Raw genomic sequence first — 13012 nt, forward strand, 5'->3', positions numbered from 1 at the left:
GGTTTTGTGGTTCAGTTATTAGCCACAAGCTTCCAGTGTTGGAACTAGATACCTTGCAAAGTGTAAGAAAGAAGCAGAGGATAAATGGGTGATTATTATGTGGTGCACAAATCCAGGAAAGAGAAATCTTCATTGCATGGGGGAAATGACACGGGTAGAAGAAGACAAGGCTTGTTGGCTGTATTTGTGTGAGGCTTTGGCGGGCAGGCTTAAGGCAACAGAAATAACTGGTGGCAGGATGCTTGGAAGAAGAAGGGACAGGCTGAGAGGGAAGGACCTTCTGTGCATTTGGATAACTTCTTTTGTCGAAGATCCAACTTTGTAAAGAGATCTCAAAAATTACAAGGAAAACCTTACAGACAGTACTGCATGCTGTGGATGCTTGCTGCTATCAGAGTTCAAATACATTTCATGTAATAAAGGTGTAGAGGGAAGTGCAAGGGGTAAGCAACACAAGCAGAATAACTGAGATTTATTGAAAAGAGAGGAAAATCATACAACAGTCGGCAGTTTAGTAAAAACTTCACAGTCATTTTGTTCCCTGGAGAATGCCAGTTCTTTATTTCCTTGGTGCCTTACCTAGCAATAGGTATGACTTCTGAGGCCTCTGCATCTTTTGATGTCTGTCTCTTCAGATATAAAAAAAAGTCTCCCTTCCTGCTGTAGCTGTATAATCCCTGTTCAGACAAAAGATACCTTTTCCTAACACCTTGTACCATGGGGCTGACATGTGCAGAGCAAAGAAGTTAAGTAGTGCCTGATGAAGAGTCAAGAGAAACTCACCTTGAAAGAAAAGTTTCTAAAAACTAAAAGATGTCAAATTCACACTGAGGTGTAAATCTGTCAGGCTTCAGTAAAATTACGCCTAAGCAGCTTGTGCCAGTGAAGGTAGCGTGGGAGAGCAATGCTTAGGACCTTGTAAATTTCTACTAAAAGTGTAAAAACTAATTGTGTCGAAATTGTTCAGCGATAAGCAAATTGTATCCTTTCAAAAACCTCTTCACCAAGTTTCTTCCTGTAGAGACAAATAGAGTTTGTTCTCATTTCCTTTTTGTCATGACTAACCACCTCTCTCTATGCTCAGCTGTTCCTTTTTATTCTCGTCCTTTGTGCTTTGCTGTCCTGAAGCCAAATCTGAGCGGATTTCAATGGCTCTCTTGTCCTTTTTGACTCGGTACTGGGCAGTCTGAGAGCATAAGAAACTATTCTCCAAATCCCAGATATGATGCATGAAATCTTTATCAAGAAGAAGTAAGAGTTCAGCTGCATAGATGCAAGGTGCGGTATGGGAAAATGTTAAACCTGAAAATTTTCTCTTCCAATTTCCTGTCTGTGGCTTCTATCAAAGCTTAGCCTTTCAGTACAATAAACTTTTGGGGTATGGAGGCTGTAGGAGACAGCTGAAAGGACTCAGGTTTTTAACACTCTGCATTGAAAATTGCATGTTAGAGGCAGAAAAGTTGGGACAGTGCTACTTCTTTAAATGATCAAGAAGGTGATGTGTGCTCCTTTTGAGATGCCTGTGGTTTTCTACTGATGATTACATCCAGAAGTTCTTTGGTAGCCTCACTCCTGGCAAAGTCCTTGAACCTCTCAGCTCCCTCCTTGCTACCAGATGGAAAAACAGCTGCATCCCAGTCCTCAGGCAGAGCAGTAGACATTGTCCAGGTCCCTTCTGAAATGTAGTTCCTCAAGGCTTAAATTTGCTGTAGTGAAAGTGAGACAACTTAAAATTCAAATTTCTTAGAATTTGCGCTTTGTGGTTGTTACAAATTTGTGCATGTTGCAGTCTGGGTGATAAGGACTTGTGAATTCCTCGTTGACTCCTCTCCCTGTCTTCATTTCAGAGTGCCTGCTGGGGTGCGTGCAGAAGGATGGCTGCGGCAGAGCCTCTGACCGCTTTCTCCCGATGGTACCTCTATGCCATTCACGGATATTTCTGTGAGGTGATGTTCACGGCTGCTTGGGAGTTTGTGGTCAACTTTAACTGGAAGTTCCCAGGTGTTACCAGTGTGTGGGCGCTCTTCATCTATGGCACCTCCATCCTCATCGTGGAGAAGATGTATCTGTATCTCAAAGACAAGTGTAACATTTTGCTGCGCTGCTTCATTTACACCCTTTGGACTTATCTCTGGGAGTTCACCACTGGCCTCATCCTACGCCAGTTCAATGCCTGCCCGTGGGACTATTCCCAGTTTGATTTTGACTTCATGGGCCTGATCACCCTGGAGTATGCCATTCCTTGGTTTTGTGCTTCTTTCATCATGGAGCAGCTGGTGATCAGAAACACCCTGCGCTTGCGATTTGATGAGACTGCTGAGCCAGGGGCCCCCACTGTCCCCGTAGCCTTGGCCAACGGCCACGTGAAGACAGATTGAACAGTGACTCAGAACCACGGTTAGCAATCTGAGAGAGCCCAGACCTCTACCACAAACTGTCGGCTCTGGCTTTGAGGTACTGCTCCTAGCTGTATGATAAGATTAATAAACCCCATTTTTCTAATGGGGTTGTGCATGGGATATACCGGAAAAAATGGAACCAATAGATTTTCTATGGATTTTACTCTTTGGGCTCCAAGGACCAATATCAGTTACTTGTTAGTTAGGTCATTTCTGATTTTAACTTATTACAGATGAAAGCAGTTCTTTGGCTTACAGTTTCATGTGGAGAAAGAAGAAAAGAAGTGCTACAGTGGAAATGCATTCAAAAAGGAAAAACATAATCAGTGGATGGGCATGGACGCGCCAGCTAAATTAGTGATTGGCTTACTCCATTAGGCAATATTCAGGTGCTTGCTTGCAACCAATACCTCCCGTGGGACCTGAGATGCTGCAGGAACAAGGAAAATCTATCTGCTGATGAGAGGAACCTAAGACTGGCAGTCTGCTGGGGAGGTAGATGGTGTTCCCCTCTTCAGGTCCCACTGGCCTCCCCCAAGGTTCTTTGTTGCACCACAACATGATCTGGTGCTGGACATCTTGCTGAATTTATACAAATCTTGTACTTCTTGAAATCTCAGTCCTGATACTCACTAGATTTTTTTTTTTTTTAATAAAGGCCTTTTCTTGCCGAGTGAATTTTACCATAATCTGTGCAATCTAAATCTTGGCAAAAGGCACAAGAAATAGCGTAAGTCTTCCCATCTCCTCTGTCTCCCCAAAGCAGAACTTGTCTGAAGGGCTGCTGCAGATTCCAGCTCCCATCCCAATCATGCAAATCTTGTAGAGACTGTACGCGCCACAAGAGTGTTCTGCCTGCCTTCCCACATCTGTTTCTGGTGATGTTGGTGGCTTAGTCTGGCTGCAACCCATTGTACTTGACCAAAGGTCAAAATCTTCATGTGGCTAAAGTGGTACCCACGATTCAGTGCTCCGGCACTGACTGTCACCTCCTTCAGCACTGAGCAGAACTGAGCCAGGACTCAGTGTTCTCCTCAGTGTTTCAAGAGGATTTGCTTTTCCTTCCCAAAATCTGTTTTCAATACCCACAGCAAACCTTTCTCATGGCAATTACTGGAGGCAGCAAAAGATGTGCTGTGCTGTCTGATATAGGGAGACGCGTTAATTTAAAAGACAAACAAACCCCTCCTTGAAGAGCACTGAGTGAGTTGCGAGGTTCCAGGGAGGGCAGCAGTAGAGCTGGAGGTGCAGGAGTGCAGTGGCTCCCTTTCAGAGCTACCTGCATGGGGGCAGTTTGAAATTTGTCCTATTGACAGCATTTATGGAGTATGGGGAAAGCTGCAATGCAAAGAAGGTGCTTGATACTGGCAGCCACAGATTAAATCATTTGCTTTGGTAAGCCTGTGCTGCCAGTGTCGGCCATGAACATGGAGTTTCCATCTGTCAGATGTACCTCACTCCTAACAGCTTTAAGAGGCAGGTTTGCTGTAATGGTCCTGTAGGGCCAGATTAATTTTGGGTTTTCTTCCATCACAGTCAACTGAGCTGCAGAAGGGATGAATTTAGCTTGAAATGCAAGTGTGTTTGTATGGTTGTAGGGTTCCACTCCTGTGATGGAAGTGGCCAGGTTCTTTCTATGTTGGTCCTCTGAGAGGGCATGCTTGGCTGTGTAGCTGCTCCTTGCCCTGGGGCATCCATTCCTGAGGGGAAAAGCACTTCTGGCCCTGTGAGGGGAATTATTTGTTGGTTCTGCTCTTAGGAAGGCAGTGTTAATCCTTTTTGTATCACACAGAGTGCAATTATTTTATTCCTCTCCCCCCCCCCTTCTCACATGACATCCGTTGCTGGCAACGGGCACACAAAAACAGTGGCGTCAAGGAGTTAATCAAATCTGCCCTGGGGTGTGTAGTGTCTCCTGAAGCACTCAGAATACTTAGGTGGGTGTTTAGAGTTCCCTTTTTAGAGATCATTAAATTAAAAGAGAACAAACACTGAACAGATTCTTTTTTCTTGCTGTGATGCCAGTATTACGAAATCAGAGAAACAGCATGTTGTTTATCAGCCTTGATGGTCTCAGGTGTGTAGACCAAGGCAAAATAGTCACCTGACATTGTACAAGAGGCAAAACGGAGAAACCCTCAGCTTCACAGAAACATCCTTAGGATCCCTGCTTTCTCCTTAGCTGTTACAAAGCTCTTAAAGTTAACAGGAGTTAGCAAGATCCTTTGGTGACTCTGTACCAGCTGCAGATGGGACTAAGGGAGGAGGAGTTCATAGAGCTAACCTGGTTATGCAGTCGTGTGTCCCCACTAAATGATGTGGTTCTTTCAGTGATATAATATTTCAGTGCTCAAATTACGGATGGGTTTCCCAGCAGCATATGATACCTTATTCCATTATCCTTATTGTTTATGCCATTGTAACAACTATTTTAGTTTGCTTTCCAGTAATGTCTGATGTACCACCTAGATATTGCATCCTCATAGAGTTGTAATTTACACCCAGAAGTGCACTTTACTTGCAGCTTGCACACCAGAAACAGAAAGGGACCCAGCAAATTCTTAATTCAAATAATTCCCTGGACAGCTCATGTTATCACAGGGTTTGTTTTACTACCCTGTACCTACTGCAGCAGAGTTAGCTAGACTTCTCCTGTCTGAGCAATGTGGCTTTGTCTCTTCTGCAAAATCTCCCTTTTTAATACGTGTCATGCTTCTGATAACATCTTACAGGGGAAGTGCCCAGAGCACATTACTGGGATCTTGGTGGCAGCTCAGCATGAGCTCAGGAGCTGGACTGAAGTTATAGAGACATTTACATTATGAAAAAGAAAAGAAAACAAACAAACAAAAAAAGAACGCACAAGGCCTAACAATTTGTTTGTATGTGTATCTTCCTCAGCAGATTAAAGTTGCCTGTTTTGAGTTCACCAGCAATAAAAAAAAGAAAAAACCACTTGTGATTTATCCACCTTGTCCAAACTCTGCAGCAAGGAGAAAGTGGCCCATTGCTGCTTTTTTGGGAGTGTGGTGGGTGGTGGGATACGGGCTTCAATTACCCGAGGTTCTACTTTTGCCTCCCTTGTCTTGCTTATCTCCTGTACTGTTCACACTAAAGGATGTCGAAGTACTTCCTAAAATACAGTCCGGTGTCCTCGGCGCAAGGGGGAGTTCAAGCATTGTCGTGATGTCTGTGCATATTGCAGTGATCTTGCCGGAGGGAAGTGGTTGTTTCAAAGCAGGGCAAGGCTGCATGTTGGTCTTTGGTGTTATAATTGAGAGAAATGTGTACATATGTACCAGGTATTATTATGCCTTTGGTCTGAATGCATTTTGTAATTAAAGCAGAATAATCCAATCAATGTTTCGCTTGACTAGTCCTGTGACTATAAAAGGTAAAGAATTGCTGAAGTGCTTGAGCTGCTTGAAGAGTTGAGAAGCTGGTGGCTGAAGTCCTCTTGAGGTCAACAGCGTTATTCTGCTGTTGACTAATTTTTCTGAAACCTGCACAGAAAGAAAGGGGATTTCTTCGTTCACAGGAACTTTGGCCCTTTAGGTACTATGAATAAAATATGAGCTACCACTAAAATGTGAAATGAAACCAAATATTTTTCTATTTTAGTTTATCTCGGGCTCTGAATACATGCGCTGTGTCCTGTATTCAAGGGCAAGGCTTGCGGACCCAAGTTCTTTGCTTCAGTCTTTCTGCCTGCAAACTGCAGCTGAACCCGCAGACAAGGAAGCCGCTTTGTCTTCCGCTTCCTTCCTGCACGTCCGCAGCTACCACATCCCTCTGCCGTCCACCCTGTGTTGTAGAAGGAAATCTCTCTTCTGGTGCATCCCCTGCTACATCAGAAGCCGTTCCCACCATGCACCCCCTTGCCCAGCTGCTTTGGCAGCAGGTCGGGTCACAGAGGTGGGAACACCTCAGGAGGCCTTGCTGTCCTCAGCTGTCCTTGCTTTGCAAATGGCCTCCGCTTGCACCTGCCTCCCCACCTGCCCCTTCAGGTGTCTGGAGCCTGCCCTGGGGAAGCGACCGGCCCTTCCTTCCACCTCCAGCCTGGGGAATGGGGCAAGCCCCTCTGCGGCTGCTGGGGGGGCTCAGCACCACTCCAGGCTTTAAGCTAACAGAGGTCATTCTCAGTCTGGGGAGGGAACTTTGATTTTAAGAGCAGGCTCAAGAAGCATGACAATGAATTTGCAACACCCATAATGGCTTATTTCCAGGATGGCAAGGGTTCGCTACATCAAGGGTTTAGGGACTTGGGCCGCTGCTTTGCGATCATCCAACGTGAGAGAAGTGACAGGAGGAGGTGGTGCCCTCCGTACCTGCTGTGCTCTTGGCCCCAGGTCAGCTGGCAGATGCCAGGGGGAAAAGTGTCCTGCAGTAAGTCCCAGGGAGGGGCTGGGGGGACACTGGTTGGTTGGTCGGTGTCCAAAGGAGCTTCTTCTTCAAGTACGCAGCTGCCCTTTCCCAGTGAGATCTTCACTGCACGTGGCAATGCAGGTCTGCTTGCACCACAGAGCGTGACTGCCTGGACTTGCTCTGAGGTACACGGGAGGTTCAGAATCTCTACTCGTCTTTTTTCTCTAAGGAATTCCCTACCAACACCTCTGTGGAAAAATGCATCACCTAGCGATACGCAAGTGAGTGCTCATTAGGCTGGCTGAGGTACTAAAAGCCACACAGCACTGTGCTCCATCCTGGTAAGTTAATCATGCTGAAAGGCCGAAAGCCTTGGCCCTCAGAGTGCTGCCATGTGTTTCTGCCACTTCCAGCACCTGAGTTAGCCCAAGGGCCTACTCAGGAATGCGTTCTGCCTTATTAAATGTACTCTTAATTCCATGGGTTCCAATGGAAATGTTTTACATGGGAAAGCAGGAGGTCAAGAGGGAGAGACTGGGAGGAATACTGTATCAGCTTCATTACCATTTATGATCTCACTAGTGAGCATCTTGTTTAAAGTTGCAGCTACTTACCTGAGGCCGTAGACACCAAACGTGGGAAGGTGGCTTGTCACAGCCTTGGAGTGGGTCACTAGCACCACACACCCACAGACCGTGTTGTGTGCGCGATGCCCTGCAATCTCGGTGCAGCCAGGAAGAGCTTCCACCGTGCAAGGACTCTGGTGGTGCAAGAGCTGCCGGTTAATGGTGGCAGAGCAAGGCCTGGTGGTGACATCTTCAAGACCTGGACAGGTTGGAAGCAGCTATTTCATGCTCTCCGTGTCTGAGACTTCTCACAGGTGTAAAGCAGTCTGGCAGGTTTTTTTTTATTCTGGCAGAAACTGAGCTTTTCCTTGACTCCTTCCTCTGGAGCCCGGGCTGCTCGCTCCTTTTGTAGCCACTGGATTTTCTGATGTGAACCACCTTCATTAGCTTCTCAGAAAACAGCAGTTTTAAATGGTAATCCCAAATGCTTGACGTCAGTTTGTATTTATGCTGTAGTCAATTTTGGAGCTAAAGACTCTTAAGTATCTGGTAATGCTGTTTGTTTATACTGTTGTGTGGCATGCTGTCCTGCTTTGATGCTATAATGAAGAAGAAGGAGAAGGAAATACAAGCAATTTGCTCTTTAATAAAAAGAAGTAAACATATGCAGTTGGGACAATCGATATTTATTAAATATCTGAGTTGAGATATGCACAGTGTTTGTAGATTTCTGGCCTTTCAAACCCAGGATACTTTCCAGTGCAGAATTTGTCACTGACCCCCTTTGCAACATACCCATGCTGCTGCTTTGGTATGGTTCCTCACCTAGTATTTGGGGGAATAAGAATAACAGCATTTGCCTTTATCAGTTTTCACGGAAAGATCTCTAAGTGCTTTTCACAAACCAGTGAAATATATTCCCACTTCAGGCCTTGAAGTAGGTCAGAATGAACCCAAAATACGACTGTCAGGGAGCTGATGGAAATGTCCTGACAGGTCCAAGGTGGTCTAGTCAGACCTGGAAAGAAAGTTTAAAATTTTGCCTGTTGACCATTTTTCCAGGTGCGAGGAAAAATATTAAACTCCCAACTGTCCTGTGCATGACAGCCCCTGGAGCAGTGGGCTACCCAGAGGCCATGGGCTTGTGACTGAGACAAGTCCCTCAGCTCTTCATTGGAAATGTCAGCAGCCACCTGCATGCGGGCTGCCCATATGCAAAGCTGGCACGTGAAGGGGCCGCCAGAGCTGATATGTAGCATAGGTCTGTCGTGTTCAAAATAGGACTGATTTCCTTGTCTGTGCTACATAATCTCATCTTCATCATCAGAGTACTTTTGGGTAAATATTGCTAGGGGCAACAAGCCATGTTAGAGGCTAAACTGAGGTGACCATCTGCTCTATCAGCTCATGTTGTTGCAGTTACTGCAGAGCTTATCTACATTGCCCCTTCTGTTGTCAGATCCCTCATCTGATGCCACATCTCTTCCTATTGCTCCTGCTTCTCCATCAGGTCTTTCGGCAATCTGTCCCTTTCTATGCCTTACATCCACTGCAAGTCCATGTTGTGATCACAGCTACTCTAAGCTTCCTTTCTGGATCCCTGGTTTGGCAATTTAACACAAATGGACTGACTATTGATGAGCTGTGGCATCCATTAAAGCCCACAGCAGCTGCAGTTCTCAGTGCTTTGGAAGCTCAATGCAGAAAGCATTTTACACACTTGCCTTCAGGCACAAGGACAGCAGTAAGTTTGCAATTAATTTTCAGTGCCTTTGCTATAACATCCACACAATGGTACATAATAGGGTTTCAGGGCTAAATTCAGCTAAAAGGTTCTCCTGTCAATCTCTGAGTTTCAATGTGTGCAGAATAATTCGTAATTTCAACTGATTCTTGTTATAAATGCACATGGAGTGTATGTGTATGTTTACATGCGCAAACATGGCCGATGGCCTCAACACTGTACAACTGACTGCATTGTAAATTTTACAGGCAAAGAAGAGCCGTAACCTGCTTAGCTGCAAACACTGCCGCAGATCATCTCCCGCAGATCATCTGCATATGTCCACCCTGCCACTTTCCTGAACATCTGAGATCCAGAGAAGAGCCAAGATGAAGCTCCACGTACCCACGAAGCAGGCTAAGAGCTGAGACAGCAGCTCTTGACCTTACAAGCAGTGTGTCTGCAGGTTTTCCATAAGTTACACAAATTGCCACCAGGCCGCGTCCAGCACCATGGCTGCCTGTGAGCTCATGCCTGCCCCCACAGCAGGCCTGAGGCCTGGCCTTGGCTGCCGCCATCTCGGTCTGTTAAAGCCTATGTCTCTGCTTTACCTTCCACTGCTTCTGTCCTCTCCTGCCTCTCCACCTCACTAGCTGCCTCCTGGCAAGGACTTGCTGAATTTTAGGGTTTTGGTGTTAGCTTGGACCTGGTGACTTAATCGGTGCCACATAACAACTTTTCTTCCTGGCCAAGTTACCAGCCACGCAGGCCGCCCCTGGCCACAGCAGACTTCTGCTCCCCTTCTGCTTCTCGTGCTCCCTGCCAGCCACTCTCCTCCTTTCTCCCTGGCAGACACACAGCGAGCAGGGGAGGCAGGGACGTTGACCTCCTCTGCTGCTTCTGTTCACACACAACGGAGAAAAAATTCACACACATTGTTTTTGCTGTATCAACCCCCACCTCCCGGAGCTGACTGGTGCTCCTCGTTCCTGTGCCTTAAATTCAAGCATTCTGTAATCATCAGATCAGCTCTTCCTTATTTGCCTGGCCTGTATGTCCCACCGGCTCAGCCCCATCCCCTGAGTGTCCCTGCTGTGCTGGTGCTGATGTCCCGGATGCCTGTTTCCCATTATTCATCCTGTACACAGGAGGTTTTCCTTTAGCTGGCCTGCTAGAACATACCCTTCTCCCCATTCCAGTCTGTCTTGCCAGCCCTACAAAACCCAGCAAATTAGATCATCTGCATATCTATTTCACATATTTATGAGTGAGATACTAATCCCCACATAGTGAAAGGGTCATGTGTACAAAAGGGGAAATGAGGACACCAGCATTAAAGGGAGAAGTGGGGGGAAGGTGGGTAATGGCAAGGGCAGGGCAGATGTCAAGGATGGGAGTTTACAGTGTTGGGAAAAAAATATTAGAAAACCAAAACAACAGCAAAGCAAATTATCACTAAGAAGTCCCATCAATGCTCTTTCCTTGCTAGTTCTGCATTTAAGCTCCTGCTCCCTGCACCTCTGCCTTCAGAGCAGAGACCAAGTCCTCCAACAGGCTCAAGAAATCTGTAAAGAAATAAAAAAGCAGCAGACACCCCTTTTCTGTGTTCCTTTTGCAATAACAGACACCTCTCATTCCCTTTCACAGTCATGCCAAAGCTGCTCTGCCATGCAGACCCGTGTCTTGGGGTAACCCTCGCGGAGCCCTGGCCAAGCGCCCGGCCCAGCCCCTGGTCCTGTGCGACTGGGAGAGCTGCCTCGGGGCTGCCCCACGCAGCTCCGCGCCCTGTGGTTCCCAGCAGGTGCAGGACTCACATTCCAGGCTGCTACAGGGACCCCCCCAAAAGTCAGCTCCGTTTCCCATCTGTTACTTCCCCGGGGCACAAAAGCAGGTGAAGTGTCTGTTGGATGCCACAGGAACTGCTCAGGCTGCAGCAGTGGTAATGTAACGCTTAGAGCAGCAGAAAGATCTCCTCTCAGGTGCGAGAGCTCCTTGCAGATTTTTATTTTTTTTTTCATTGCCCTTTAAGGGATTCTGCAGCCAGCCAGTGACCTGGAGATGTGACGCTTGGGTCCCAGTCATGTTTTCACACGACGCAGACAGCAGATGCTTCAGAAGATTATATTTCTTCATGTACATTGGGTCTCCGGGGAGATTACATGTTCAGGGTCAAGGGCTTTCGGGGACTGGCTCTGCAGCCCCAGAGGAGGATTTTTCCAAAAAATATCTGTAAAGCACAGGGCATCCTGCCAAGCCCTCTGTATGGAGTCAGCAGGAAATGCTGCTCCCAAGAGAGATTTTTACCTACAGCTCTGTCAGGGATAGCTTTTATTATAATCATAGCAGTTGATCAAATATCCCACAGAGCTACAATACCTTGCAGCCTGTGTATCAGGGCTGATCCTGACCTGGGGAGCAGCACTTATTGGACTGCAAAGAGGTTATTCATGTGGGGAAAAATCATCTCCTTCTGTAAAGGCAGGCAGCAATGGGCACTTTATAGTGATGCTGTGTTTTTGAAATGCAGATATCTTGGCCAGTTCAATCACCAGCTGGCCAGCACAGATTTTGCAAGGGAAAGAATTATGTCCAAAGATGCAACAAAAGCCCTCCTGGGGTCTTCACTGTGCACACTGACAAGCCAGAAATGATCTATGCTTTTAAGAGATTTCATAAAGAGCCTGCCTCCTCCTCCCAGTCCTGCATGACAGTTAATCGATCTGCTTGAGAAATTGAAGGATTATGACTGAGCCAGCCCTACTAGAATGGGAATTTCAGATTCGACATGTCTGAGGAACACAGGGCACCAGTCCCTCTGAAAGCCAGTCCTGGGAATATCCACGGCTACCAGTAAAATCCCAGCACAGTGACGGGCACTGCAGGGTGCCCTTCATCCTGCAGCAGCTGCCACATACTATAGCCCACTGTCTTGCCGGGAAGTCACTTTAGCCGTGAGAAAGGATGGGCCAGGCTGCCTGCCAGGATGTGCTTCTCTGGCACCCAGCCCTCCCCTTGCCTGGTAGCAGCATGGTGGTACCCAGCCTCAGGGGGCAGGGCGCCAGGACATCCCTGTGACATCCTGAGGAACAAGAGGTCTGCTGTAGCTCATTGCGCTGCCCTGGTGAGCAAACCAAACAGAAGCACCACGTTTGGCCATGGCATTTGGATCCAGATCTAACTTTTGTCAGGCTTGGGACTGAGTGAGTTTCTGAAGGGTATGCCCAGGACAGAGTTCTTCAGAAGCAATGTGACGGTAATTTTCATGTTACTGATGTCCTCCTGCCTTCGTGCATATGAACAAAGTCTTGCTCTTGTTGCACTTCCTCAACATCCACAGCATTGTGGCGAACGGGGTGGCAGCAGTTTCCTATTTCTTGCTGTTCTGAACAGGCAGAAGGAGGATCAGAGGCGCTGATAAGCAAGCGAAGCTTGTAACGGGGAAGAGAGGGAAGGAATTCATGCCTATCCCAAGCTATTTTTTCCATTTATTTTAATATATGTAGTTTTGATGTTATCTGTTGACTTAGATTTTTGACAGATTGCAGGAAAAGAGCCTATGTGCTACTCTAGGCATTTTTGGCAGATCCATAGGAAAGCCATCCAGTTAAGATCAGCAGTTAACCCACAGCAAAGCCTAATCTCCAGCCAAAAGCTTAATCCAACAGAAACCAAACATCTGCCCTCCTCGGGCATGCTGGGATGGAGACAGAGGCCTTGGCTTCTGGGGTGGCTCCAGGACTGTTCCTCTTCTGCCTCCTGCCTGGCTGCAGAGCAGGACACGTGCGTTCGCTCCGTGGGTTAGGTAAGAGATGGTGATGTGGGGTGGCAGATGCCAAGCTCTCAGAAACAGAGCTACAAAACCTCAGAATGAACCATACATAGATCGAGTACAATAACACTACCCCTCCCTTGCCCTGTAAAACCTTCTGCTATTTCTGGCCTTTCTCTCCAAGAGTCTC

The 13012-nt window shown here is 46.9% G+C and overlaps 1 protein-coding gene across 18 annotated transcripts in view; it reads left to right on the forward strand.

The window, feature by feature from the left end:
* Window positions 1–5758, forward strand: part of TMEM229B (transmembrane protein 229B) — a 50884-nt gene extending 45126 nt beyond the window's left edge. For all 18 annotated transcript variants that reach the window (XM_080596176.1, XM_080596174.1, XM_080596175.1 and 15 more), the window contains one exon: window positions 1848–5758. In XM_080596176.1, the coding sequence (XP_080452302.1) occupies window positions 1875–2378 (504 nt within the window). In that variant the 5' untranslated portion in view covers window positions 1848–1874 and the 3' untranslated portion in view covers window positions 2379–5758. The remainder of the gene's footprint in view (window positions 1–1847) is intronic.
* Window positions 5759–13012: the final 7254 nt, after the last annotated feature.

The sequence above is a fragment of the Anser brachyrhynchus genome, assembly GCF_964034855.1.
Source record: "Anser brachyrhynchus genome assembly, chromosome: 5".
NCBI lineage: Eukaryota > Metazoa > Chordata > Aves > Anseriformes > Anatidae > Anser > Anser brachyrhynchus.